General features: G+C 51.5%; 3 protein-coding genes, 1 long non-coding RNA gene and 11 other non-coding genes across 17 annotated transcripts in view; 4 read left to right on the top strand and 11 right to left on the bottom strand.

Annotated features, from left to right (window-relative positions):
- The window catches only part of TRNAT-UGU, a 73-nt gene extending 64 nt beyond the window's left edge, over nt 1-9 (bottom strand). The window contains exon 1 of the tRNA in view: nt 1-9. This exon is cut by the window's left edge and continues 64 nt beyond it. This is a non-coding gene — a tRNA (tRNA-Thr).
- A 681-nt stretch (nt 10-690) lies between these two features.
- Nucleotides 691-11,850, bottom strand: LOC116436885 (E3 ubiquitin-protein ligase TRIM7-like). 3 transcript variants are annotated; one of them, XM_032094313.1, is made up of 9 exons: nt 11,656-11,850; nt 9,486-9,909; nt 8,816-8,911; nt 7,693-7,923; nt 6,172-6,194; nt 5,528-5,643; nt 4,766-4,801; nt 3,525-3,707; nt 691-2,296 (listed from the first exon to the last, which is right to left on the bottom strand). In XM_032094313.1, exons 1-9 carry the CDS (start codon nt 11,673-11,675, stop codon nt 1,782-1,784), a joined length of 1,644 nt encoding a protein of 547 aa, XP_031950204.1. In that variant the 5' UTR covers nt 11,676-11,850; the 3' UTR covers nt 691-1,781. The 3 variants fall into 3 exon arrangements, with proteins under 3 accessions (XP_031950204.1, XP_031950203.1, XP_031950205.1); XM_032094312.1 differs by lacking the exon at nt 11,656-11,850 and adding an exon at nt 11,365-11,598; XM_032094314.1 differs by lacking the exons at nt 3,525-3,707; nt 11,656-11,850 and adding an exon at nt 11,365-11,598.
- On the top strand, nt 9,909-12,492 carry LOC116436958. Its single transcript, XR_004237127.1, has 3 exons — nt 9,909-10,443; nt 11,151-11,287; nt 12,249-12,492. It is a non-coding gene; the product is annotated as an uncharacterized LOC116436958 (long non-coding RNA).
- Nucleotides 12,493-12,599: 107 nt separating this feature from the next.
- LOC116436948 (ly-6/neurotoxin-like protein 1) lies at nt 12,600-13,547 on the bottom strand. Its single transcript, XM_032094404.1, has 3 exons — nt 13,447-13,547; nt 13,194-13,313; nt 12,600-12,775 (listed from the first exon to the last, which is right to left on the bottom strand). The coding sequence occupies exons 1-3, from the start codon at nt 13,523-13,525 to the stop codon at nt 12,621-12,623; spliced, it is 354 nt and encodes a 117-aa protein (XP_031950295.1). The 5' UTR covers nt 13,526-13,547; the 3' UTR covers nt 12,600-12,620.
- Nucleotides 13,548-13,948: 401 nt separating this feature from the next.
- Nucleotides 13,949-14,021, bottom strand: TRNAK-CUU. The gene has a single exon. It is a non-coding gene; the product is annotated as a tRNA-Lys (tRNA).
- A 1,832-nt stretch (nt 14,022-15,853) lies between these two features.
- TRNAK-CUU lies at nt 15,854-15,926 on the bottom strand. Its single transcript has one exon. It is a non-coding gene; the product is annotated as a tRNA-Lys (tRNA).
- A 523-nt stretch (nt 15,927-16,449) lies between these two features.
- On the bottom strand, nt 16,450-16,521 carry TRNAE-CUC. Its single transcript has one exon. It is a non-coding gene; the product is annotated as a tRNA-Glu (tRNA).
- Nucleotides 16,522-17,821: 1,300 nt separating this feature from the next.
- On the bottom strand, nt 17,822-17,894 carry TRNAV-AAC. The gene has a single exon. It is a non-coding gene; the product is annotated as a tRNA-Val (tRNA).
- Nucleotides 17,895-18,280: 386 nt separating this feature from the next.
- TRNAV-CAC lies at nt 18,281-18,353 on the bottom strand. The gene has a single exon. It is a non-coding gene; the product is annotated as a tRNA-Val (tRNA).
- An 802-nt stretch (nt 18,354-19,155) lies between these two features.
- On the top strand, nt 19,156-19,227 carry TRNAE-UUC. The gene has a single exon. It is a non-coding gene; the product is annotated as a tRNA-Glu (tRNA).
- Nucleotides 19,228-19,707: 480 nt separating this feature from the next.
- TRNAV-CAC lies at nt 19,708-19,780 on the bottom strand. The gene has a single exon. It is a non-coding gene; the product is annotated as a tRNA-Val (tRNA).
- Nucleotides 19,781-20,106: 326 nt separating this feature from the next.
- On the top strand, nt 20,107-20,179 carry TRNAK-CUU. The gene has a single exon. It is a non-coding gene; the product is annotated as a tRNA-Lys (tRNA).
- A 472-nt stretch (nt 20,180-20,651) lies between these two features.
- TRNAL-CAA lies at nt 20,652-20,755 on the top strand. Its single transcript has 2 exons — nt 20,652-20,689; nt 20,710-20,755. It is a non-coding gene; the product is annotated as a tRNA-Leu (tRNA).
- A 306-nt stretch (nt 20,756-21,061) lies between these two features.
- Nucleotides 21,062-25,967, bottom strand: LOC116436898 (E3 ubiquitin-protein ligase TRIM39-like). The gene is made up of 6 exons (XM_032094341.1): nt 25,553-25,967; nt 25,216-25,311; nt 24,420-24,650; nt 23,626-23,648; nt 22,833-22,948; nt 21,062-22,494 (listed from the first exon to the last, which is right to left on the bottom strand). The coding sequence occupies exons 1-6, from the start codon at nt 25,964-25,966 to the stop codon at nt 21,980-21,982; spliced, it is 1,395 nt and encodes a 464-aa protein (XP_031950232.1). The 5' UTR covers nt 25,967; the 3' UTR covers nt 21,062-21,979.
- TRNAE-CUC lies at nt 21,266-21,337 on the bottom strand. Its single transcript has one exon. It is a non-coding gene; the product is annotated as a tRNA-Glu (tRNA).
- Nucleotides 25,968-26,890: the final 923 nt, after the last annotated feature.

Consider the following 26,890-nt stretch of genomic DNA (forward strand, 5'->3'; position numbering starts at 1 on the left):
TATGGAGCCGGCGCGGGAAGGGCCGCTCCGCTGGCGCCACCACGGGGGAGCCCCCAAACTGGCTGGAATCGCCCCAAATCTCCGTCACTCCCGAAATTTCCTCCTCTCCCACAAAATTCCCCCCGTCCCCTGCCTGACATGAGGCCGAGGAGCAGGCCGGCCTGGAAAGAGCCAACCCTGGAGCATCACCCACCCCAGAATCCCCAAAACTGGGGCTCAACCCCTCAAAAGTCGGGGTTCAGCCCTTGGCAACTGCGTTTTTGTTTGTTTTTCCGGGGATTTTGGCCGATGTCTAGCCATCAGAAAGCTCCTTGTTGCTGCTGCAATAACCCAAGTGCTGATGCCTGTTTGTCCTCTCCAAGGGTGTCCAAAGGCAAAGGTTGGCTCGTTTTTGTTGGTTGTTGTTTTGTTTGGGTTTTTTTCTCATCAAGCCCGGCTAACTCATTAAATAAAAGGTATAAATTTGTGTCTCAGGGCAGGAACCAACCCAAGGGCTGAAAATTTGGGATGTGTCTGCTTTTTCTCATCTCATAACACTCAGGAAATGTTGTTATGGATCAAATAAACCTTCCCCCCGCTTGCCCCAAGTCTGTATTTCCTAAAAAGATTTCTGTGTTTTATGGAAAAGGTTCCAAAGCAAACCAACCCCAGAACCCCCCTTTACCAGCACTTCAGGCAATATGACACTGATTATTTTTTAAAGCTGCTTTTTTTTTTTTTTGGCAAAACCAGAGTGGATGAAGCAAACGTGAATTCAACGTCAGCTCCTTGGCAGAGACCGAGGGTTTCCAGGGAAAAAGAAACAAGAAATGAGGACAAATGGGTGATTTTGCTGAGAACCTGAGGGAACACAAGATTCAGCACCAAAACCCACGCAAAGCGCGAGAACCATGAGGGGTATTTTGGGAACATCTTGTCCACGGAGAGGCCTAAGCACGGGAGCACCAGAGGGACAAACCTGGGTCTCACTCAGGTCCAGCAGGACAAGCATCACTCAAAAAAACCCCAAAAAAGCACCTCTTAACTTTTTTCACAGTCTTCCAGAGGAGCCGTGGGTGGAGAACCAGATAGGGAGAGCAACCAAAACCCCACAGAGACTCTTCCATACCGGACAGGTCAGACCAGGTGGACAGTGGTCACCTGGGACAGCTTGGACAACTCTCATGACATCCCAAAAACGGCTTTTGGGGTTCAATTATTACCCCAGGTGGGAGAAGGAACCAGGAAATTCTGACTGGATTTCTCCTCTGTGGACAAACAGAGGAGCTCTGCCTTGGATGGATGTCCAGAGATTCCTGCTCAACCCCACCTTTCCCACAGGTCATTCACCCCATAAATATTCCATTTCCCAGCTACTGGCACTTCCAAAGGGGTGGAGGAGCCACTCCAAAGCTTCCCACAGATCCTTGAACCCCCATCCAGGGTCGGACCCAGAGCCACAAATGACATCTGGAGGGTTCCTTCTCACTGACTGGCTGAACTTCTCACCCCTTCCAGGGATGGGTTCAAGTCAGTGGCCACAGCCTTTGAGTTGGTGGCCACAATCTTTGAGTTGGTGACTACAGCCTTCAAGCTGGTGACCACAACCTTCCTTTAAGCTGGCAACCACAATTTCTGGGGACCACTGGCCTACTTCCACCTGCTCTGAAGACCCTCCTCGTGATGCTTTCCTGACCACCTGGTTGCCCGTCCCCCAGCCCACATCCCACCAAACCAGGCTGATTTGAGTCTTTTGAGCTCGTCCAGGGGCCAGGCCCTTCCCCAGCACTCCCTGAGGTGCCTCAGGGGCACAGTTTGATGTAGGTGACAGTGGAACAGACCGAAAAGAGGGGGAACACCTTCTCCTGGAAGGCGACGTTGAAGGTGAAGATGTGCTGCATGTTCTCGGCGTCATAGAAGGAAACCTCCTCCCCCTCGTAGTCCAGGTACACCCGGACCCGGCTGAGCTTGTGGCTGAGGCACAGAGGGGTGCGCTGGGGCGAGGTGACGGCCCAGTAGCGGCCCCCGTTCTGCTGCACGGCCCAGATCCCCTCCTCGGGGGAGAACTGCGTCAGCCCCTTCCGACGGATGGACTCCTTGGCCACGCCGAAGGCCCAGCCATCCGAAGGCCCCACCTCCACCTCCCAGTAGTGCCGCCCTGATGTGAAGCCTGTGGTGGCCAAGACCCGCGAGTTGGTGTCGAAGCGCTTGGGGTTGTCGGGCAGCTCCTGCTTCCTGCAGCCCATCCGGACACTCTTGAGGTCAGCAGAGAGGATCAGCAGGTGGTTGGCCGAGTCAGGGTCCAGGGTCAGGTCCTCTGTTGGGGACAGCAGTGACAGTGGTCAGAACTCAGCGAGGGTTTGAGCAATGAAAAGCCCAACTCAGGGTGGGGGTTTCCAGTTTCTGGACCAGCCCAGACCTCAATAATCCCATCCCAACCCCAATAACCCCATCCCAACCTCAACGACCCCTTCCCAACGTCAACATACATCCCCCGAACGTCAGCAATCACTTTCCAACCCCACTAACCCCATCCCAACCCCAATAACCCCATCCCACACAGACACCCCACACTGACACCCCCATGGACACCCCAATTCCCTCGAGGGGGGTTTGGATCTCATGCTGCTTCTGGTGAGAAATGGAGTGACAACAACACGAGGCCACCAGGAGCAAAGAACACCACAAAAGCACGTGCAGATAATTTGTGGATATCAACAGCAAAGATGGGCCTTAGGTCAAGAATATTTTTTCCACATAAATTGATAATTTATCTTGGTTTCTGGCTCATCCACACATGGCTGGGCTCCGCACCTCCCTGGCATCACAAATCACAGTTTTTATCCCCAAACCACCCCAAAGGCATCCAGATCCTTGTGGGAAGCCATGACCTAAGGGCATCTTTCCACCTGGAGTAGCCCAAACCAAACATGCAGGTGCAGCTTGGTCCCAACAGCTTTTTTTTCCCCTTTCCAAACTCAGGCTCAGAGGAAGCAACAAGTGACCTCAAATTGTGGTTGTAGTCAGCAAAGTCGCCATGAATCCATGAGACACTTTGGGCAGAGTCTAAAATGGAGCCTCAGGAGCTGAAACACGGCAGGTGCCGCACCATAAAGGCCTTTGTGCTCTCCAAAATTCACAGATTTGGGTCAGGAAATGGCATAAAAATTTCCCGAAAGAGCCATAGTGGGAATTAAAAGCCTCATGGTGCTTCATAAAGGTGGGGAAAGTCATAAGAAGGACAGAGAAAGCCGAGATCATTTTTCCTTCAAAACTTAAGTTTTGAACCAGGTTCCTCCCCAAAAGTGGGAAAGTGGCCAAAAAACGGCATCTCCTGCATCAGAGACTGCAAATCCCACCAGCAAAATCGTGGAGAAACGGGTTGGAACGAGCCGATTTCATCAATGCCGATTTTTTTTATCTACAGGGTGTTTTCCTTTCTTGGGCATCTCCAGCTCCTGGAACCGTCAGGATTTGGGTCTGAGGTTCAACCACAACGTCGTGGGACAACACGCAGCGAGTGACGCCTCTGCACATGCACCCACCCCCGGGCATGCAGCGAGGGGCCTTTGGCTTCTCAGTGGTGGTCACCAGGTTCCTCCTCGTGTTTTCTGCCAACTTTTGGCATTTCCAGAGGTGCCTGGGGGTGCTGTTTGTGAGCAGAATCCTTGGAAAGGGTCCAACCCGTGGGTTGTCCTTCTTCGAGACCCCCGTGCTGGAGACCACAGCTTTAAAAGCAAAAAATGAGCTTTTTCTTCTGAAAACTCTGCTCTGGGCACTTTGACACTGAGGGGGTCGGGGTGGGGCAGGTTTTAATCTCAGGGTGAGGTCAGAGGGATGGGGTTGATCCCAGAATTCCTGCAGAGCCCCTTCCCAGGGGCTCATCTGCTGGGGTCCCGCCCCCCTGCCGTGTGGTCCTGGGAGAGGGGCCCTGGCGGGGAGACACGGGGTTGGTTTCCCTGCCCCTGGTCAGCCTCGTTCCCCATTAATTGTTTTGTGTTCCCCTGTGCGGGCAAGGACCCTCAGACCCGTGATTGCCACAGTTCCTCAGGAGAGCCCCGGCCATGCAGCTGGAGAAATAAACATCTCCGAAACATCTAGCAAGAATCGGTCCTTATATTTCTTTTCCAGGGGCCTCGTTGTCTGATACGCGTCGCAACATCCCCATTGCAACACTCATCCAGCGTGGAAATTGTTGTGGGCTGCGTTTGCCCCTCAAATTCATGACCTCTGCTGTGAAAAGGAGTTAAATTCTTAATTAACTTAAGAAACTAATTAAATTCTGCTAGGTTTTAATTTAAATTCTTAAATAACTTAAGGAATTCACCAAATTCTGCTGGAATTTAACCCCTCTGACTTCACGCTGGAGTGGATGCTGGAGCTCACACCCTCTATCCCAATTCCATATTGGAAACAGGAGCCCAGCGGAGCAAATTTGGCAGACTAAGAGCCAGTCGTGGCTCAGAATGACTTTTTGTCTCAAATTATGGGTTTTTTAGGTGCAAACAGGCAGAGAGGACCTGGCTGAGCTGTCAGATCCCCAGCGTCAGTTAGAAAAATCGGCTTTGGGCTCTGGAGCTGAGCAGGCTGGATCTGGAAATCATCGAGAGAGAAGAAATTAAGGAAAAAAAAAAAGAAATCTAGAGTGTCTTTTCCTTTCTTTTTTTTTTTTTTTTTCTTCTTCCTTTTTCTTCCTTTTTGTCCCCCTCTGTTTGGCTTTGCAAAATACAACCACAATTTCGAGTCTTTGCTGTGGGCGCTATGTCTGAAACACCATCTTTTTTACCTTTTTCACCTCTTCCCAGCTCATCCTGCAGGTGTTCTGAAAAGGAGGACAGACAGAGATGTGAATGGTGACACCCAGAGAGACAGAAGGAATGGCCCAAGTCTCCTTTAGGGGACTGTGGCACCAAAGCATCAGTGAGAGCTGAGGATGGAGCAGCACAACAGGGGAGAATCCCTGTTAAATATATTCAATTTTCATCAAAATCCCCCTTCTGGGCATGAAGAAAACACAGGATTTACTTAAACCATATTTATCATGCCCTGCCACATCTCGGCCTCAGAAATTTCAAGGCTTGAGCACACCCTTTAAGCCAATTCTTGCCCCAGGGTGTCATTTCCATTTAGAAATTATTTGGGTTTTTTCTCTTCTAGAGCTGCTGGTTTTGGTGCATTTTGACTTTCCAGCTCTCTCGGCACCATCTCGTGGTTTCCTGCTTTGCTGCAAACCCAGGGCTTGGCAATCTCAGCAGGAAAGTCCTTGAAATTAAAGGTTTTATTGCACCAAAATTGACGTTCATGCTCACATTTTCCCCTCTTTAAAACAGCCTCACATTTCCTTCCTCAACGACCCAGCTGGAACAAGTCTCCTCCTGCTCATGCCCATCTCCAGAATGAGAAAAAGGATCTCCAGAATCCCTTTCCAACGTGATTTCTGCTCCTATTTCAGGGCCCAGGAGCCCTCAAGCAGCACCCCAGGCACTCCCACCCCTCCCTCCCGGTGCCAGGAAAGGCCAAGGATTATTTTTAAACCTTTTCCACCTACCTCGGAATTTCTTCAAGACCTTCTCAAGGACGACAGTCTTGAGGGAGAAGTTGCAGACATGCATCTTCATGTCGGTGCAGACGGGAATGGGCTTGTGACACTTCACGTCATCGCTCCTGCCAAGGGAAAAAGGGAAAAACAACGAGGAAATTGTTGATATTCTCCCATTTCCGTCTCCATTTGCCACCAGTGCTCCTGCCCCATCCCCCCCAGAGGATCCCACTGGGATTTCACCCTCCTTGGGGTGACAAAATCAGGACTTGGGTGTGGATTTTGAGGCTCGTCTGGGGTGATGGGGGAATTTTTTTTTGTAAACCTCCCCCTCCAGCTGGTCCTGCTGCAGATCTAATGTCGTTTTGGTGGTGCCTGAACTGCTGTGATGGGGGAATTGTGTGTGAGCAAATAAGGGGATTTCGGATTTCTGGTCTCACTTGACCCTTGAAGAAGGCCACTGGTAGGAAAAAGACACTGTGAAAATCAGATTTCCAAGAAGCTGGAACACACCCAGTGCTTGCAGAGAGTAGGAGGAGAATTCCATCCTCCCCTGTGCCTCCCTCTGGCACCTGGACTGTGGACATTGACCTCCAGACAGGGATGGGGAGGGATGGAAGCCTGGAGGCAGCAGGGAGAGCAGAATTCCATACCTGCTTATGATGCCCATCACATCCTGGAAAGGAAAAAGAGAGACTGAGTGAAATCCCTGTGCTCTGGCTCCCCAGAGCGATTCCTGCTCATCAAACCCAGCCGGGATGTCCATCCCTGATGGATGCAGCCGGCAGGTGTGGATTCATGCCTCAAGTGTTGGATTCCAGCTCTGGGAGGTGACATTCCCACCAAATCCCATCCCACTCCCTGCAGCACCTCCAGGCCTGGCTGCTCCCGGGGAACCTTCCCCATGGCTCATCCACAAATCCCCAACCTTGTGCCCACGGAATGTGCTGTGTTTTAGGCTGGAAGGCACTGTCAGAGGCCTCTCATCCTCCCACTGCTCCGAGCAGGTCCTCCAGGTGAGTTGGGAGGATCTTCAGGTCACCTAAAAATCTCTCCATTTCCTCTCCCAGTATCTGGATGCTGTTGCGAGCCCACATGTGGGCACCTGGCAGCCTCGGGGATGTTTTTGGGGTCTTCCTGCCGGTCTCCCATTTCTGGGAAGGTCCTGTCAACCTGTTCCATGTGAAGCATTGAGGGACAGGAGGTACCTGCAGATATCCTGCTGCTCAAGAGCCACCTGCCATAAATGGGACAGCTTTGCACCTCGATGTCCCCATGATTTCTGGACTCCCACAGTCTAATCATCCCCAAGAAAAGCCTGGGATGCCTCATCCCACCCTGGGATGGACAAGGAAGTGATTTTCCCTCAGGCAGAGTGGGTTGTGGAGGTAATTTAAGATTCAAATGCACTCAATAAAGTTGCAAAACCGCAAGCAAACACCAAATGGAGGCACTATTTGCCCATTCTGGTGCCCTTAAAACACATTCCAGAGCCCACACAAAGCCAGAGTCACCTCCCAGGGGCTGAAAAAGGACCCTGGAGCCAGCTCAGAGTTCCCAACCTGCTTTTTAATAGAATATTATTGTTCTGGGGCATTTCTCGTGGGTAGCAGTGCCGTCTGCACAGAGACCACGTGGGGTGAACTTCCACCCACAGCCAAGTCCTGAAACCGTCTGCAAATATTGACAGCACCCAGAACGCAGCCTGGGAGGGGATTTAACCCTGTGCAGGTCTGCGGGAGCCACCAGCACGATCTGCTCAATTCAGTACAAATGAGCTCCATTCAAAGGTCACCCGTGGCCCTGCAGCCATTCAGGGTGGGGAGAAGAGCTGCAGGATTTCAGGATTTCAGGCACCCTGGGGTTGTTTTCCCAGCCTGGAAAGGAGAGTTTGGTCTAACTCAGCTCTGAACACCATGAAACCCAGGGCTTGGGGGTGCTAGAAAAGTCCAGACAAGTTCATGGAGGAAAAAAATCATTAAAGTTGAAGAGGACACTCTGTTCCAGGGTGTTCCTCAGCCAGAGAGAACTCGGGGCACTCAGACATCTCCTTGCACTATCCACTCATTAAGGACAGAATAAAAAAGGACTTTTACCCCCAAAACACCTCTACAGGATCCATAAACACATTGAAAAAGGAGGAATAAGGCCATGACTAAGACCTGATATCTCACCTTGAGGAACTCAAGCATGGGCTGCTGGATTTTCTCCTCCAGCTCGGTGATGAGCTTGTTGAGGAGTGTGATCTCCTTGGAGAGGTCAGTGATGTTCTCGTTCTGCCTCTTGGAGATGTTCTTCTCCATCTTCTCCAGCTGCCCCAGCAGGATGTGCTCCTGGTCGTGCAGGAACTGCCGCAGCCGCTCAAACTCCGAGAGCAGCTTCTGCCGCTCGCTCTCGATGGTTTTCTGGGAATGAAACACAGCAAAAAGGGGTTTTCAGGAGAGAGGCCTGGTGGTGAATTTAGAGCCCCGGCCTGGTGAGACTGGGGGCCTTCATTTAGGGAGGGATGAGGAGACACAGGGGGTAGCATTCCTGGACAAAAGCCTTGGAAGAGGTGGGGGTGGGAGAGCCAAATCCCCGCCCGTTAGGATCTCTTGTTCCTCAGCTCTGCCACCATGCCGGTTCCTGTTGGGTTTGCCATCACAAACACCCCGAATCCCCTCTGGGACAGAGCCCTGGGCAAACGAGAACATTTAGCTCCAGGAAATGCTCCCTTTGGCATCGGGAGGTATTTCGGTTGCTTCACTCCACACTGTCCCTCAGCACAGGTCCAGCAGGTCCACCCAGGCCCCCAAAGGAGGGCCCTTCACGCTCTGCCTTTGGCGTCACACCTGACCCCGGGGCTTGGGACAGGCTGGGCTGTGTCCAACCCCGCCAGCCACCAAAACAACAGGAAATTGCTGTGGTGTTAAAAAACCACAGGGATGGGAGAGCAGCAAGATGGGCCAGGGCAGCTCGGTGGCTTTTGCCCCAAGTAAGGGGACATGAGCCCCTCAAAGCCCTTGTCTTGGAGGGAGGTGGTCTGGGAGAGGAATTACTTTCAGTGGGATGGGTTTTTTTCCCTTCTGCTGCCACAGGCATGATGTGCTGAGGAAGAGGAAGGGTGGAGGAGATCCCCGAAGCCAGCCCCGCTCTCAGATGCTCCAGCACCATCCCCGAGGTCTGCTGAGGCTGTGGCTATTGGTGGTGGGGCCAGGAGGAACGAGAAAACCACCCCTTTCCCTTTTTCAGACACTGGGGCGAGCAGTGGGTCCTCATCCCCTCCAGGCTTCCCCACCACCCCGTCCTGGGACACACCAGCAGCTCCTGGGTTTTCTTATCGTCGTTCACTTTGAACTCCAGCAGCTCCTGCCGCTCCTTCCTCAGGAAATCCAAGCGCCCCTGGATTTTCTCCTGGGAACAAAAGAAGAGGATGTGGCCGGTGTTGCTTTCTGTGCTTCGCTGCGTCCCTCTGTCCGCAGAGTTTGCTCTTTGCCAGGTGGGATGGGGAAGGAGGAAAACACGGGATGCGCTCGCCGGGAAATCCCTCTGGCTCAGCTCCGCCCACGCCGGCGGCCTCAAGGACCACCAGAACCCCTCCCCAAAAAAAGGAACGGAGGATGCGGGGGACGGGACGTGCCCTGTTCCCCACAGGCTCCTGGCACAGGCAAAGCTCAGCCCGGCTTTAATCAACTTCGCTCATCTCTGGAAGCACTCCCAGCCCCCAACAGCCGCGGATGTTTGGCTCCGTCAGCCGTTCCCCCTCCCGACGAGGTGAATCCATCCCAGAAACAAGGGGAACGCAGGAGAGGGGCGCGCACGTCCAGAGAGAACACGTTCTCCCAGCTTCTCGGGAGGCTGGGAAGCACTGCCAGCTCTTCGGGAGGGCGTTTGAGCGCCAGGGAAAGCCGGGTGACACCGCGGGGACAAACGCAGCTCCCCGGGAGTCTCCCGCGGGACGCACGCACGGACAGACGGACGGACAGACCTTGTACTCCTCGGAAGCCTCGTCCACGGGCACCACGGCGTGGGGCCGGTGCTCCCGGGACCTGTCGCACACCACGCAGATGGTCCTGCGGTCGTCCTTGCAGTAGAGCTTCAGGGCTTCGCGGTGCTTGGGGCAGAGCCCGTCCTCGGCGCCCTTGGCCCCGCGCAGCGTGAACTGGCTGATGATCTCGGACATGTTCGCCAGCTGCCGGTTGGGACGGAAGTTTTTCTGCTGGAAAACCTCCCGGCACTGCGGGCACGGGAAGTCCATCTCCAGCTCCTTCCAGCTCTTGACGATGCACGCCCGGCAAAAGTTGTGCCCGCACTCGATGGACACGGGATCCTTGAAGAACTCCAGGCACACGGAGCAAGTGGCTTCGTCCTGGAGGTTTCCGGGCAGGAACACGGCTGCCATGGCCTCTCTCCTGCGGGTGAGGAATGGTTTCAGCGGGGCTGGAACAGGAATGCCTGGCACCCGGCCCCGCGGGGGCGGTGCTCTTCCAGGAAAGCTGCCGCTGCCCGGGGTCACTCCTGCAGTGTCCGGTTTCTCCAGCCCGGGGACGGGGACCTCTGCACTGGGGGACACGCAAGAAAGCAGGAACGCTGCCCTCTGCTCCCCACAAACTCTGGTTTTCCTGGCTTTTTTTTTTTTCTCCTCCTTTCAGCAGGGAGGTGGGAAGAGGAAAATGTTTTGGGATACCCTCCCGTTTGATGTGTCACCGTCTCTGTATGGCGCTGATTTATGGCTGAGCTGGTGCTAAATCTGAGCCCTGGGGCTTGTGTGGAGCAGCTGCTCCAGGCTCAGATCCAGGGAACCTCTCTAAAGTCCTGTTTCGGCCCTGAAACTTCAGTTAGGGACTCAGATAACCTGATTGGGCTCCAGAGCTCATCAGGGGCCATAAAAAGCAACAGGAGAAAGGGAATACAAGAGGATGCAAAGTCCTTATCAAGATCTGTGGGTGAGTTTCCCGAATCCATGAAGATCAAGCTCGGGATTGGTGTCCTGCATCTCAAAATAAAATAGTCTTGGTCTTCCAGAAACACTTTGTGCAGGTTTGGAGGTCGTGCATTAAATGGGAACGATAATTAAAATAAGTATAATTTCTCCTGGACTGGGGTTGTCCATAACGTGGTGGTTTCCACCTGAGACTTCACCAAATTCTTGTCATGGCAAACAGGGACAGGAGGGAGTGACAGTCACCCGGTTACTGAAGGGGATCGTGTTACCATGGACTGGGAAATGTGGGATCCTCTGGAGAGCGATTTGTCTTCTCCTAATGAGGACCTGAAATCAGATTGAGTGATCCATAAATTCTGATTTGAAAGCCAGCCCCTGCTGATCCAACACCTCCAAGTCAGGATCTTGGGACACATCTGGAGCTATGGGGGGACAAATCCCGACCCCAGAGGTTCTGCTGGAGGAGTTAGTGAGGGAAAACAGTCCTGGAACTGTCCTGCAGAGCATTACCACCTCTGTGCATGTTTATCTGTCCCTTCGCATATATTCACTTATATTTATATGTATTTTTATATATTTATATGTATATATATCACTCCCTATGGAAATGGAGTTCCTTCTCTCCCACTTTCCGTTTCTTTTGATCTGTAAATAAACACAAAGTGTGTGTTTTTCCTATTCCACGCATTTTCCCTCACGTTTCTGCAGTGAAAGGATGAGGTGGTGCCTGTGAACGGGAGGTAAATCCACACCCCAACCCAGGGATGCACAACCAGCCAAGGAAAAGAGCGAGACCCCGCGAGAGAAGCCGCGGGCAGCCTGGTAGGAAAAACAAGGAGAACGAGGTGGGTGCAGGGAAGAAAGAGACAGGGGGACAAGCGCATCCCGACCCCTCCCCGTGTCCCCGGCTGCCCCCGTGTACCTCGGAGTGGAGGCGTCGGAAAGGGGCGTCCTCCCAAACCGCCCGAATCTCCCGGGATTTTGCGTGGGGACGGGTCTAGAGGGGGCCAGCTGGGCGGCGAGCCGGGACGCCGCGGGGTCCCAGCGGGACGGGGTCCGCGGCAGCCGCTCTGCCGAGCTCCGGCGAAGGAAACCGGCCGCGGCCGCGGCTGCCTCGGACATCGCGGCACCGCTCGAGCTCGGGCTCCTTGCCGGCCCTCGGCTGCCCCATTTGTCCCCTCTGTCACCACCACCCCCTTCCCGTCTCACTTACCATTCTTTCCCCTCCCCCATTGCTTCTATCCTGGGCACCCACCGAGGTCTTTCCCTCCTCCTCCTCCTCCTTCTCCTCCTCCTCCTTCCTGGCCTCTCCAGCTCTGCTCCTCTCCTCCGTGCCAAAGCTGTTTTCCCTGCCCAGCGCCAGGATCGCGTTTCCAGCACCTCCCTCCACCTGTCCCCAAGCCCTGACCTTCTCCCCGGGGTCTCAGCAGCCCTTTAACCCTCTCCAGGAACCTCATCCCTCCTTCCAGAGGCTCAGTGGAGCTGGAGAAGGAGCGAAGCTTTTCATCCCTCTTCCCAAACGGTCAAAAAATGGTTAATCTCGCTGCTCATATTTGGGAGGGAAAGGGCAGGAACATCTCCTGTGGGGCATCTCCCACCTGCCACAGGTGTGTTGGTCAGGTAAGAAGAGGTTGGGACACCCAAACCAACAGGAAGAGGGAGAAAATAAAAAGAAAGGCAGTCCCTGTCAGATAAATATCTATTGCCTATAAATCTATAGATCAATGAATATCTACTGGATACACACATCCTTTACTGCCCCTGACTTCCAGCGGCTCCCTGATGCTCCTCTCCCAAAATTCCCAGCCAGGAACTTCCCAGCCCTGCCCTGGAGGAAAAAAAATCAGGATGAGACCAGGAGGAAGCTCCTTGGCTTGCCCTTGGGGTTTGGATGTCAGGATCATGTTCGGGGCCACCAGCTGCTCCCAGACCACCAGGAATGCTGAGTCTGGAGAGCTGAAAAGAGGAGCGGCTGCCTGAGGCAGAGAAACAAGGACACGAGCCAGATCCAGCTGCCAGTGCCGAGCCTGAAGGTTTATTTTAGAGCTGAGACTAAATCAAGGTGCACAGCGGGAGCCTCGCGGGGCCCACCGTCCCTAATTGCGAGTGCTGAGCATTCAGGATTCATTCGAGGAGCGCCGGAGCGCATCGGGATCCCAGTCCTGGCCCCACGGCGGGTCAGTCCGTGGGCTCCTCGCCCCACTCCTCATTGCAGAGGTCGGTCTCGCAGCAGGAGTAGCGGGAGGTCAGGCGGGACTCGGCGTCAGACGCCCGCTCCCGGCCGCAGTTCAGGATGGAGGTGCAGCCTTGCTGGTAATAAAGGGTCACCTTCCCTGCAGGGGAGAGGAGAACGCCACAAACCCCATAAAAATCAGACTTTGGGCTTTGAGGAGAAACCAAGCTCTGAAATATACTCCCCAAATGAAGTCACAGCTTGGTTTAATTAAGAGAAAAAGAAAATCAGGGTATGTGCCCACAGAGACAACCCCTGCCCCCTGGCTTCTTTGGAAGGGATTCTCCCCTTGGCCTAAAAAGGAGTTTTTGAAACTTTTTTAGGACAACCTCCATGGAGAGGATGAACTTGACCCCTCCCATCTGCCCTTTCCCAGCAGCTTGGTCACCACATCCTCACCCATCCACAGGAGAAATTTGGTTTTCCAGGGACGGGGAGAATCTCCCTGAAGGAAAGGAAGGGATAGGGAAAGCCAAGGAAAGGATAGGGAAATCCAAGGAAACCCCCAGCTAATGCACCCAGGGTGCTTTTGATGAGGGCACACTTCTCCCGGCGCTCGCAGGTCGTCACGTTGGCGCCCCGGAAGCACCCAACCAAGGGGATCTTGTACTTGCAGACATGGCATCGAAGGGCCTCAGCTGCAGCAGAGGAGAAAAAATGGGATGAACTTTGGGAAGAACTGGGGAAAATCCTGCCTCGAACGCTGGGATGACACTGGGGATGGGCTGGAGAGGTGCTGCCGTTATTAAACCCAGTTTATTCCCCGCTCACCGACTCCGACGCACAGGACAAGGCTCAGCCCCAGCAGGAGCAGCTTCATCGTGGGGCAGGGGCAGGTCCTGACTTCCATCCGCTTCCCAGCACAGCCCGGAGTTCCCTGGAATGAGAATGGCTCAGGAATTCATTGCTGGGATGAGTTCTCTTGGTGCTCAGCCCTGGGATGGGGTGGGGGAAAAAAATCAACCAGGCAAAAACCCTCCAGCTGCTTTTGTTTTGTGCCTTTTGGGCAAAATGAGCCCAGAAAAGCTTGGTTTGCATTATGAGATAATCCTTAAAAACTGAAATATGGGAAATTTTGGAGACTTTAGTGGCTGTGGTTCCGGGGCAGGAGTGTCCCACGGGAATAAAATAATTTAATGAGGAAAAAAGGCATTTTATTGCCAAAGGTGCTGAGACACAGTGCCGGCAATTGAACCGAAACCAGGTGGATTTGGGTAAATGAAAGGAAAAACCAGATCAGATCTCAGTGAATGAAGGGAGAAAAGAGCTCTTCCGCCCAACGTGGGGCTCGAACCCACGACCCTGAGATTAAGAGTCTCATGCTCTACCGACTGAGCTAGCCGGGCGCCCAGAAGGTGCCGTTTTCCACTATTTCTTCACTGAAGATAAATTTGATGTGGCTTTAGTAAAATGTTTAACTATCTAAAGATTAAACTGGTTTATATTTTATAAAACACAAAAATAAGACTAAGAGATATAAATATAAAAGCATAGAATACAAACCTATGTGGAAATGCTAAATATATATATATATACGTTATCATATAGGATATATTTATGTGCTATACATGTATTTTATCTATTAGTTTATATATTGTACTCTATAAAGCATTAATATGTCTTCTATACATATTAATATACATAAATGATATACTATATATTAAATTTTATTTATATCTTTATGTATTGTTATTTATAATTCATATTAAAATATATTTTTATATCTATATATTTTAAATAAAAGTATAATAAAACACATATACAACAATTTTTATATATTAAAAATAAGGTTGGCCATAAAAACGGGCATAAAACCCCCTGTTCCCCGGGAGGTTTGAAGAGATGTTGGGATGATGCCGACGGACACGCGCAAGGACAACCCCGAGAATCCCCTAAAAGCCCCGGAGCGGGTCCCTTACCCGGCTGTCCGCTCCCTCCGCGCTCCCGGCGCCCGCGGCCGCGCGGTCCCTTTATCCCCGCGCTGCCCTCGGGGCCTGAACGACCTCGGATCCCTCGGGAGACGCCGTCCCCTGGGAACAATGCTGGAGAACGCACCTGGACAAACACCCGGGACACGCGAGCACGGCGGCGCGGGGCCATTCCCGGCTCCTGGAGTCCCTTCGTGCCCCGCATCCCGAACTGGAGCCGTCCCAAAGAACGCACAAACCGCACGGGTTTGGGAAACGGGGATGGAACCCAGGCCCGGAGCGCCGAGGGATCCCCTGCCCGGCGGGTTTCTCTGCGTGGTCACGGCCTTAATTAATGACAGGGGTAATAGGATGTGATTCATTCCCCTCCTCCCTGCTCCAGGTTATTTCCAAGGCCTTTAGTGCCAACCCCATGCCGGTGTTTGAGCAGCTGCCCGGGCGGTACCGGGGCCTTCCCGAGCGTGAAATTCCTGGTGTCAGTCCAAGCCCTCCTTTTTGGGGCTCAAATCCTCATTTCTAAGTTCCAAACCCTCCTTTTCGGGCACAACCCCCATTTTTACGGCAAAACGCCTCGGTTGTAGGGCACAGCCCCTGATTTTTAAGGGCACAAAGTCAATTTTTAGGGCACAACCCCCCCTTTTTAGGGCACAAACCCTCATTTCCAAGTTTTCTGGTTTACCTCAGTTTGATTGGTGGTATTTTTGTCAGTTGCTTTGTGGGGGCTTTTAAACTACTAATAAGGGTTAATTATTAAAAAGATAGAATAATAATGATTATAAAAGTAAAAAGAAATAATAATTTGAAAAGGAATAGTGTTTGAGGGAAAAAGAATTTCAAAATGGAATAATGATTTCTGAAAGGAACAATCATTCTCACAGAATAAAAATAGTAAAACCCGACATAATAATTCTAGAAGGAATGATGATGATGGTGGTGGTGGTGATGATGAAAAAAATAAAGGGATAATAATTTTTAAAGTAATAGGAATTTTTAAAAGGAATGATAATTTCAAGAAGGAATGACGATTTTAAAAGAATAAAAATAGTAAAAACCGGAATAATTGATTAAAAAGGAATAATTATATAATTAATAATAACAATAGTAAAAATAATTAAAAAACAAATAATGAAATAAGAATAAAAATTGAAACAATAGAAATAGTTAAGGAAAGGAATAATAGTTTAAAAATTAAATAAAGGGTAAAACCCATCAGATTTGGGTACATAAAGGGGGGAAGAAGAAAACCCTACCGCCCAACGTGGGGCTCGAACCCACGACCCTGAGATTAAGAGTCTCATGCTCTACCGACTGAGCTAGCCGGGCGCGTTGGAAAAGCGGGCAACAGCTGACACAAACCACGATGCAGACCGGGAAATGCGGGGTTTTCCGGGGAATCCGGGCAAAGGACACCGCCCCTCGGGCTGCTGCTTCCACTGAAGTTAAAAACCTTTCAACCCTTAAAAAAAAAAAAAAAAAGAAAAAATTGGAAAAACCAAAGCGTTGGTCCCTTTTAAAAACTTATTTTTCCCTTTCTAAAATTATTATTATTAATTGTTATTATTCCTTTTCCAATTATTATTCCCCTTTTTAAAAATTATTCATCCCTTTTATTCAAATTATTATTACCTTTTCCAAATTACTGTTCACTTTTACAAATTATTGTTGCCTTTTTCAATTTTTTTCATATATTGCTCAACAAAAGACGGAGCTGGGGCAGGTGGAAGGGGACGCCCCGCGGGAAAGGAGAGGCACAAAAAGAAGAGAAGAGGTGTATTTCGGAGGTTAGGACATGTAAAATTCTGGAAAGATTTTTTTAAAAAAAGGAATTTGGGACAAAAGAGCTGCATTCCCTGACCGGGAATCGAACCCGGGCCGCGGCGGTGAGAGCGCCGAATCCTAACCACTAGACCACCAGGGAGCTGCTGGCGTGTTTCTTTGTCCCAGAACAGACCCTGGCCAAAATTTTTTGGGTTGAATTCGGTGTAGACTGGGTTTCTGTGTGTTTTCTCCCCGGTTTTCCTTACCCTCCAAACAGTAAAATCCTTCTGATTTAACCCATCCCAGCCCACCCTTGGCTCACCTCCCACCTGAGGCTCCTCCTCAGTGGCTTCTCAGTCACCGGGAATGCAGAAATTGCCTCCAAAAAAGCCCTTTTCACCCCCTCCTGGACACCCTGTCCCAAACTCCACCAGAACTGGGCAGTTTCCCCAATTTCCCGGAGGTTGAATTCATCTCCGTGCATTCCACACAGAGGGAAAACACCCCAGAATACAGCGGCTCCCCCGTTTCGTGGGGGTGAAAAAGAAGATTGTGAACATTCCAGCAGCTCCACAAATCCAGGAGGAACTGCGGGTGACGCTGCTGGGAAGGGATCAGCCCAGTCCTGTGTTTCACGAGGAGTTTGGATCATTTTACTGATGTTCCCCGATTCTTCCCTCAAATCCGAGCATACTGCACTATGGATAACGCGGTATCAGGGTGGATCTGCCAGAGGAATGGGAATAACAGCAGAGAAGGATGAGGGGGATGAAATCCAGCAGGAAAAGCGCTGCCATTCCGCCTGCCCGGCCCTCCTAACGTCCGAATTTCTGGAATAATGGCAAATATGGAGCCAAGATCTCCGACAAAACACGGCCAGGAAGGAGGATGTTGAACGTGGAATTTTGGCTGCTATTCCAGGTCACGTCCCAAGAACAAACAACTCCATCCAGGAGCAGAAACGCGTGACTGCAACGCCTCCCCTCTCCTCCTCCACACAATCTCTGTTGGTTCGTTTTGGGGTTTTTTTGGAGCTTGTCCTGGGGATGAACGAACCCAAAATTGTCTGGGGGGAAGGGAGGCTAGTCGTTGCTTGGTTTTTCAGCACATCGGAATCACGCCTGCAGGTGCCACACCGAGGAATGGCTGGATTTGAGCATTCTAAAGGTTTTTTCCACCCTTTCCTCTCCATCTTGGCCGGGGATGCAGAAAGAGGGAGCTTGATGGAGCAGCGGGATAGAAACGCGAATTATCCGTCTCTGTCTTTGATAATTTGGGGGGCTTTTTAAAATAATTTCCCCTCTGGGAAGCAAACGCAAGAAATTATTGATGTAAAGGAAGCCAGGGACAAAGCTGCCACCCCACCACACGCCGGCAACACAGAATCCCCCAAAATAACTCCGAAATTAAACCCCAGCTAGCTCGCGGGTGGAAAACGGAGTTCACTCCCCAAAACAGGTTGTTTCTGCCTGGTTTCGAACCAGGGACCTTTCGCGTGTTAGGCGAACGTGATAACCACTACACTACAGAAACCTGGAACGGTGCTTCCAGGGAGTCAATTTTGTGGGATTTCACAAAACAAAGGTTATTGCACTTTATTTTCCCTTTTTCTGGCGGCGTCGTACACATCCCTTGGCTCTTTTTTTTCCTCCCTCGCTTGGGCCTCCCTGCCGAGGCTGCACACGACCAAGAGCCCCCAAAACACCCCAGCTTTGATCACAGAAGGAATTCCCCGATTAAAACTATTTCAGACACCCCAAAATCCAGGAGTCTCCGCTCATCCTTCGGGGTCAACGCTGGTTCTCCAGTTGGCCAAACCTGAGCTAAAGCACGTGGAATTGCCATAGTGCCCCACAAAACGACACAACACCTGGTAAGAGCTGGGGAAATACGGAGAAAAGAACCCGCAAAAAGCTGCTTGTTTCTGCCCGGTTTCGAACCGGGGACCTTTCGCGTGTGAGGCGAACGTGATAACCACTACACTACAGAAACGGTGTTAGTGCGCACGCTTCCACCTTTTCTGGAATATCAGAAACCCAAATTCCCTTTGCGGCTGCTCCTGAATATTCCTAAATCCTATGAGAAAAGCTACCCTCGCCATTTTATAAGCAATCCCCTTATTGGTTTTAGCTCATTACTTTATCGCTCTTAATTCATTCCCTTGTGGTTTTTAATCCGTTCCCTTATCCCTTTTCATTCCAGCCGCGTTTGGGAGGTTGTGCTGAAAAACGTAAATAAAGGAAAAAATCAGGCAAATGCTTAAAACCCTCCCAAAATACCCTCAAACTCGGTGGGTTTTGTCTGATTCCGAACCAAGGAGCTTTCGCGTGAAATCACGGACAGGCGACATTGAGGTCAGCGGACAGGGGAGACATTGGGGGACCCCGAGGTTAAAAATCGTTACTTTTGAAGAATTCACACCCTTTTAGAATTTCTTTTCCCTGACCGGGAATCGAGACCGGACTATGGGGGTGAAAGCACCCGATCCTCACCACTAGACCACCAGGGAGGACAAGCTCAAGGGTAAATCCCATTTTTAAAATTAGTTTCGCTATTTTCATTCAACTTTTTTTTATAATTTTTATTGCTTTCCTGTTTTTGATTGATTCATTTACTACCTTGAACTATTTGGGGGATTTTTAAATCACTTTTGAATTCGCCGTGATTTTTCCTATTTTTGATTCCTTCCGCGCCCCGAGTGAAGCAGTGTCATGAGGCTGATGGAAAGAGGCAGACTCGGGGCGGTTTGCTGGAAAAAATCCCTGGGAATGGTAAAAAGAGGCTCTAGGGCAGTTCCCTGGTGGTCTAGTGGTTAGGATTCGGCGCTTTCACCGCCGCGGCCCGGGTTCGATTCCCGGTCAGGGAACCAGCGGCTACTGTTTTTGTAAAATCTTCGATTTCAGGCGGTTTTGTACCTTTAGAAAGGAAGTCGCGACTCCGAATCCGTGGAAAACTAAAGCACGTGAGGTGTTTCTGTGGCAATCATATTCCCACAGTTTCCTGGGAGTGAGTTTTTGGAGTTGTTTTGTTTTCCCCGGCTCCCCATGATTTTGGGGGAGACGCTTACACTTGTAGGGGTTTCTGCCCAAAAAAATTGTCCGCAGGGAAAATATTGATGGATAAACTAAAATAAACCGGTTCTGGGTTATTAACACGGATTTTTACCAGCGCCATAATTCAGGGATTTGTAGGAATATTGAGCCAAAAAATGCAGGGGAATGAGTAGCAAGTAAATAATTTGCTTCTAGAAATAAACTTCTTTTTTGTTTTTTCTTTTGCCAGAATCGCCATGATGGAATTTGAAGGAATGTTGAGACACGAAAGTTAAAAGATTGATTTTAGGAGCTGTTTCTGCCCGGTTTCGAACCGGGGACCTTTCGCGTGTGAGGCGAACGTGATAACCACTACACTACAGAAACGCGCCACGTCTGACTTTTTGCCCCTTCTCCCCTCAAAACCGAAGACCAAAAAAAATCCGCTTTTCCCACAGAATACCGCGAAATTTCAGGCAATTCCGCCTCTCCACCCCCGCGGCGATTTATCCGAGCCGGGAAGTGTTTAACGACGGCTTCTGATCGCGGAGGCCGAATTGGTGGGAAAGCCAAAATTGCCTCGAGGCGGAGGTTTTCTCCCAGCCTTTTGCACCCCAAAAATATCTGTCTGGTGAGGAGTTTCCCCGGAAAATGAGGTGGAATGACCATTAATTGAATATTAAATATAGGATAAGTAAAAACTGCAAAGCAGCGCCCGGCTAGCTCAGTCGGTAGAGCATGAGACTCTTAATCTCAGGGTCGTGGGTTCGAGCCCCACGTTGGGCGGGGGTCGTTTTTTTCCTACATCTACTCAAATATGTCTTTTGGCTCTTTGTTTATTGTAGTTTTTAAATTATTACTAATTTCTAAATTATTTTTATTTTTAAATTATTATTGTTCTATTATTATTAATAATATTGTTGTTGTTGTTATTGTTACTATTATGCCGGGTTCTACTATTTTTATTCTGTGCGAATGATTGTTCCCCTCAGAGATCATTATTCCATTTTGAAATCCTTTTTCTCTCAGCTACTGTTCCTTTTCAAATTACTATTTCTTTTTAGTTTTAATTACAAATATTACCCTATTTTTTAATAATTATTTTTTGTTTTTGACTACTTTGCTAGTAGTCAAAAAGCCCCCACAAAGCAATAGACAAAAAAAACCAGTAAAACAAAACTCCCCCCGTCCAAAGAGAGCCCAACAAATCCTGATTTTTAAAACCCCGAATTGCTCTATTTAGGGCTCCGCTGTCACCGTCAGGATGGCCGAGTGGTCTAAGGCGCCAGACTCAAGGTCTCACCTTCCTTCGGGAATTCTGGTCTCCAGATGGAGGCGTGGGTTCAAATCCCACTCCTGACAGGGTTTATTCTTGGAGAAATTCCTAAAATAATACCCTTTTTTTTTTCTGCTGTGCTTTCCCTTTTTCAAATTGCTGATCATTTTTTCAATTTTTTTCCGGCTTTCCAAGTTATTGTTCTTTTTAAAAATCTTGTTCCTTTTTGAAATTATAACTCACTGTAAATAATCATAATGTATAATAAACAGTTAACTGCTCAATAATCGCCATTATTTAATTTCAGTATTCAACTGCAATTATTTCCGCACAGCTGGTAAAGGCCTTTCATATAAACGTAATCGAAAAAAATACAATTAGCGTTACTGCTTATTTATTTATTTATTTATTTATTGCTCAATAACAGAAGGAGCTGGGGTAGGTGGTAGCTGACGCCCCGCGGGAAGGGAGAGGCACAAAAAGAGGAGACAGGGGGTGTTTTGGGAGTTAGGAGATGTTTAAATACGGAAAAGATTTCCCAAAACACACCCCCCAAAAAAGTGGATTTGGGGAGGAAAAGAAGAAAAAAAGCAGTGTTCCCTGACCGGGAATCGAACCCGGGCCGCGGCGGTGAGAGCGCCGAATCCTAACCACTAGACCACCAGGGAGACGCTCCGTGGGGCTCTCTCAGTGATTCCATTTTGGACGGATGACCTCGGTGGCACCCGGGACTTCATCGTGGCCTCGATGGATCCCAGGACTGGATTCCGATGCACCCCAGAATGTGATCCCGACCCAGATAGATCCCAGCGCATGATCCCAATCCACTCCAGGCCGTTATACCAATGGACCCCGGGATTTGACCCTAAAAGTCCCCAGGGGATGATCCCCATGAACCCCAGGATCTGACCCCGATGGACCCCAGGCATCCAAACTCCAGGAAAAGCCTCTGGTGGACCCAGGTCCCGGGAGATGATCTTGCTGGACCCCAGGAGATGATGCTGGTAGACCCCAGATGTCCAGGCATCCAGATGTCCAGGTCCCAGGAAATGCCTCAGGTGGCCCCAGCCACCAGCAGATTGTTCTGATCATCCCAATTATTCCCACTCTTTGCTCTATTTCCATTTATTTTACATCCTTTTCCCCTCTCATCCTCTGCCTCATCACCACCCTGGCACAGAAAGTCTCTCCCAGCCCTCAGATCAGCATTTCTCTACACCAACTATGGCTTCTCGTTGGCAGAAATGATGGAGAAAGGGGAATTTTCCATCCTGAAACCCCCCAGGTGAGCGACCCACCACGGGGGAGGGTCAGGGTGACAGAGTGAACTGGCACCCCCTGCCCAGGCAGAGCAGAGGCAGGACCTGCTCCCCGCCGAAGGATGTCGGAGGGTACGTGAACATCGGGATCGCCCTCTGCGAATCGAAGAATGCCACTCGCCCAGCCTCGTAGTCCAGGTAGACCCCAACCACCTCAGGGGTTTCGGGCAGGGAGATGGGGACGGTGGGAGAGGTGAGAGCCTGGCACTGGCTCCCGCACTGCCCCACGGCCCAGATCCCCACCTCGGGCTTGACGCTGATCCGACCCTTCCTGCGCACAGATTCCTTGGCCACGCCGACAGCCCAGGCAGCCCCGTTGCCCACCTGCACCTCCCAGTAGTGCCGGCCAGAGCCGAATCCCTCCCGGCCCAGGACGCAGCGCGAGGAGTCGAAGCGTTTGGGGTGGTCGGGGACGGCCCTCCGGGTGTCCTCCCACCGGACACACTTCCCATCCTCAGACAGGGCAAGCCGGGGATGGGCCGTGTCCGGATCCAGCGTCAGGCTCACTGCAGAGGGAGAGGATGGCTGTCACACATGGGTGTCACCCCCCGAGAGCTTTGGGGTTGGGTTTGTCCCGTCTCCCCCCATCTGGGGTGCTGGGGATGGTTTGATGCCCCTGTGCAGGACTGGGAGAGTGGAAAAGCCAACAAAGGGAATTTGGCTTGGAGCAAAAATGAGGCTCTGGAGTGTGGGGGGTTTTGCTGGTCATTGGGGGGTGTCCCATGGCTTTCCTGTCTTAAGCTGCCATGTGGAAATATTTGGGATTTTCACTTTTGAGGGGTGATTTCCGAACGTGACGCTGATGCAGTGCTGCTTCTGACCCCCATCCCTGGTCCCTCCATACCTTGGAACTTCTTCAGCATTTCTTTGAGTGTGACATTTCTCTGGGGCAGCCCCGTGAGTTCCTCTGCCAGCTCTGGTGATGTCTCCACTGTCTCCAGGGCACTCTGCTTCTCCAGCCTGGAAAGAAGGAGAAGATTTTCTCCACAGAAATATGGAATGGTGGGACTGGAGAGACAGCTGGGCTCTGGGAAGACTTGAAAGGTCCCTTCCTTCCCAAACCATCCCAAGTTTCCACAGTTTTATAATTCCATTCCTCTTGGGTTTAGGCATCTACAGGAGGTTTTTGGGATCTGCTCCTCATCAAGGAGCTCCTGGAAAACATTTGCTGACCCAACCACTGCTGAGGAGTCCCTGGGTGGTGAAGATTTTCCACCAGTGGAAATCAGGGAATAAAAATGCCTTTCCATGTCCGCTTTCCTCCTTCCAATAACCCACCTCCCAGTGCGAAGGGGACTTGAGCAGGTCTGTTAAAGGGTGGAAGATTGATTCCCTTAGAATTTGACACTTTTAGCTGTTGGCTCCCTATTTTTGACAGGCTGAAAAGGAAAAGCTCATCCCTCCAGGAACAGGGAGGTTTTCATGGATCACAGAGCAGTTGCAGCAGAGCTGGAGGTACCTTCAGCCCCCAGTACCTGACTCTGGTCTCCAGCATCCTAACTGGACTTTTGTGGTGTCCTAGTTGTGTCCTGCATGTCCCTGTCACACAGGTCACAGATTGTTGGGGTTTTGGAGTCCCCCAGCCATGGGGACAAACGACAAGCACGTGGCAGGAATGCAGGAGAGGAGCCACAAACCTGCTCAGGATGTCTCTGCTGTCCTGCAGGAGAGAGAGAGAGAGAGACAGATCAGAGGGATTGTGGGGTCAGAGCGGAGCCAGCCTGGGGCGAATAACCAGGGAGGGCTCTGGGGTCATCCTGGGACGCTGCTCAGCCTAAATGAGGGATTCTGGATCTGCGGGAATTCAGGTGAGGTCATGGCAACCTTAATGAGCAGTTCGGTTATCAGCATCATCCCCCCTCCCAGGATGGGCGTGACCGCTGCTAATGAACATCTCTGCTTATTTGAATATACGACTATTTGAATGTTTGGGTGTTTAAATGCTTGGATATTTGAGTATTTAGACGTTTGAATGTTTGAATGTTTTGATATTTTAATATTTAATTATCGAACCAGGGGTGAAACGAAGCCCAGAGGTGGGCTCAGATGCTGACTTTGGTGGCAACCTCCAGACCAGGGGAGCACCGGTGGTTTCCCACTGTGGACAAGGGAACTCAGACCAGTGCTGGGAGTGTTCAACCGGACAAGTGAACCCCAGTGACCAGCGAGTTGAGATCCACAACATTCCAGTGGACAGTTGGGATGACTTTGTGGGGATTGAAGAGAATAATTTAGGAAAAAAGAGATGGGTTTTAAAAGGAGTTTTTATATCTCCAGGTTGGACGGCGATTGGAGAAAGGTGGCCCAGTGGTCTAGGTGGCCTGTGAGGCCCCTTCCTACTCAAACCATGATCCTGGGATTCTGTTTAGGATTAATTTGGCTGGTGGCACCACAGGTGGCCAAGGGTTTTCAGAGGGCTCTGAGGTCTCACCTGCAGGAGTTCCCAGGGTGGCTGCCGGCACTTGTCCTCCAGCTCCTGGATCTGCTGGCCCATGGAGGAGACTTGCTCTGAGAGCCTGCTGATGTTCTCCTCCTGCCTCTGCACGATCTCCCGGTCCAGCTTTGCCAGCCGGCCCAGGAGAAGCTGCTCCTGCTCCTCCAGGAGCTGGTGCAGCTCTTTGACCTGGGACCGGACCCTCTGCCGCTCCGCATCCACCCGCTCCTGCAACGGGAACGGACATGCAGGGCTGGGGCAGGGATAGGGGAGAGAAATGCCAGCAGAGTGGATTGAAGGGGGGATTTATCACCGCCAGAAATTCCAGGGTTCTTGCAAAGCCTGGGGAGAATCAAGAGGGGTTTTGTTTTTTGGGTTTTTTTTTTTTGGGTTTGTTTTTTTTTTTTTTGCCATTTCTAGGTGAGGGCTGCTGGCAAAGCATTTTCCCATGGTCCGTAAACTTTGTACCCAAACGCTCCAGACCTTTGGACAAGGGAAGATGCAAAATAAACCCATAAACAGATTAGTCAGCGATAGAGATCAGGGAAAGGGACAACAAGGCAAGAAAGATGCGATTGGGTGATTCCCGTTTTCTGTCTGTTAATAGGGGGAGCCCGGGAACGTGCGAGCACATGGAGGGAGGCAGAGACCCACAATAACCTGGCAAAATCCGGGTTTAGGCTGGATACTGGGGAGAAATTCTTCCCCGTGAGGGCGGTGACAGGCACAGGTAGCCCAGGTGTGCCTCCACATCCATCACCACGGCCAGAGGGACAAGGGAAGGGTCACTCACGAGCAAGTGCAGGCTTTTCCCTTCCTCAGCCGCCTTCAGCCCCAGCATCTTTTCTCTCCTGTCCTTCAGGATCTGCGCGTGAGCCTGGAATTTCTCCTGATCGGAGGGGAAACACCGAATCGGTGCCTTTGCCTCCATCCGGCGATGCCGTGAGCGAGGGGCGGTGGAGGGGGGAGGGAGGGGGGAGTGACTGTCACCCAACGTGAGGCAGAGAACAGGCGGAAGGCGCAGAAATCCAGACCTTTGCAAGGAAAACAACGCTCACCTGGCCTCCCCCTCCTCCTCCCTCCTCCTTTTCCTCCTCTCTAATCCCCAGGGACACCCGGACACCTCCCACCTTGTGCTCCTCCGCCGCTTCCTCGATGGGGACGGCGGCGTGGAGCCGGTGGTCCTGGGACTCGCGGCACACGCGGCACACGGGGGTCTGGTCCTGCTCGCAGAAGAGCTTCAGAGCCTCGCCGTGCCTCTGGCAGAGCCGCTCGCCTCTCCCGGATCCCCCCCTAAGGCTGAGGCGCTGCGCGATCCGGATAATCTTGGCCAGCTCCCGGTTGGGTCTCAGGCTCCGCTCCGGAGCCGTCTCCCGGCAGCGCGGGCACGGGAAGCTCTCCCGGGAGCTCTCCCAGCAGCGCTCGATGCACGAGCGGCAGAAGTTGTGGCCGCAGTGGATGGACACGGGGTCCTGGAAGAGGCCGAGGCACAGCGGGCAGGAGGCTTCGGCGCGGAGGCTCCCGGCGGGGCCGTGCTCGGCCATGGCCGCGGGGACGGGGCGGTTTCGCTTTCCCCCGAGGCCGGGCTGGCCCCGCGGCTGCTCCGCTTCCTGCAGGTGCCTCGGCCCCAGGGAGGTGAAAGCGAGAGCCGAGCAGCTTGGCTGCTGAGATGAGCCGGGTTTGGCGCCGGGTGTGGCACTGGGTTGTTCGGCACCGCGTTTAATACCGGGTCTGGCACCGGGTTGTTTGACACCGGCTTTGACCCCCGACTGCAGCAGCAGCGGAGCCGGAGAGGGACAGAGAATCCCCCTCCCCGCCAGGCCCGCAGCGGGTTGGAAGAAGATTAAATGGAAATTAAACTTCCTTCATCACTTACCGGCTTGGCTGGGATCCAACTGCAGCTTCTGTTTCACCCCCTTCTCCCCCAAAAAACACCCGGGGAAAGTGAGAGGCTGCCCCAAACCTCCCCTTGGGGTCTGAACGAGGTATCAGCCTGGTTTCACTGCTTTCAATTATTTTTTTTTTTTATTTATTCATCGATAAATTTAATTTATATGCGTATTTATTAATTCACTCCTAGTTTATTAGTTGAAGGGCACAGGCATGGGGACAGAGCTTGCAGTAACTCTTCGGGTGAAACCACCAACTCATCCTTTGCTGCTCATTCCGCCTCCCGATTATTCAGCGTTCCTGAATTCCCGACTCCAACACCCCCGCCCGTACGTGCAGCTATAAATACCTTTATTCAAACATACTTTTATTGTTCATCTCACTTCTCCTTTTACACAGGAAATCGTTTCTCTCACGGGTCGGGGCTGAGCCGCTGACCACAGACCCTCCTATTTTTAACTTTCCTTTTCTTCCAAGACCCCCCGCTGGACCACCAGCCTGTAAACTCCGGAGCCCTTCACGTGCAGAAGCCACCGGAACTCGCTGGCGTCGGTATCTAAATGATGCTTTTTTTGGAG

This window comes from Corvus moneduloides, chromosome 31, assembly GCF_009650955.1.
Source record: "Corvus moneduloides isolate bCorMon1 chromosome 31, bCorMon1.pri, whole genome shotgun sequence".
Taxonomy (NCBI): Eukaryota; Metazoa; Chordata; class Aves; order Passeriformes; family Corvidae; genus Corvus; species Corvus moneduloides.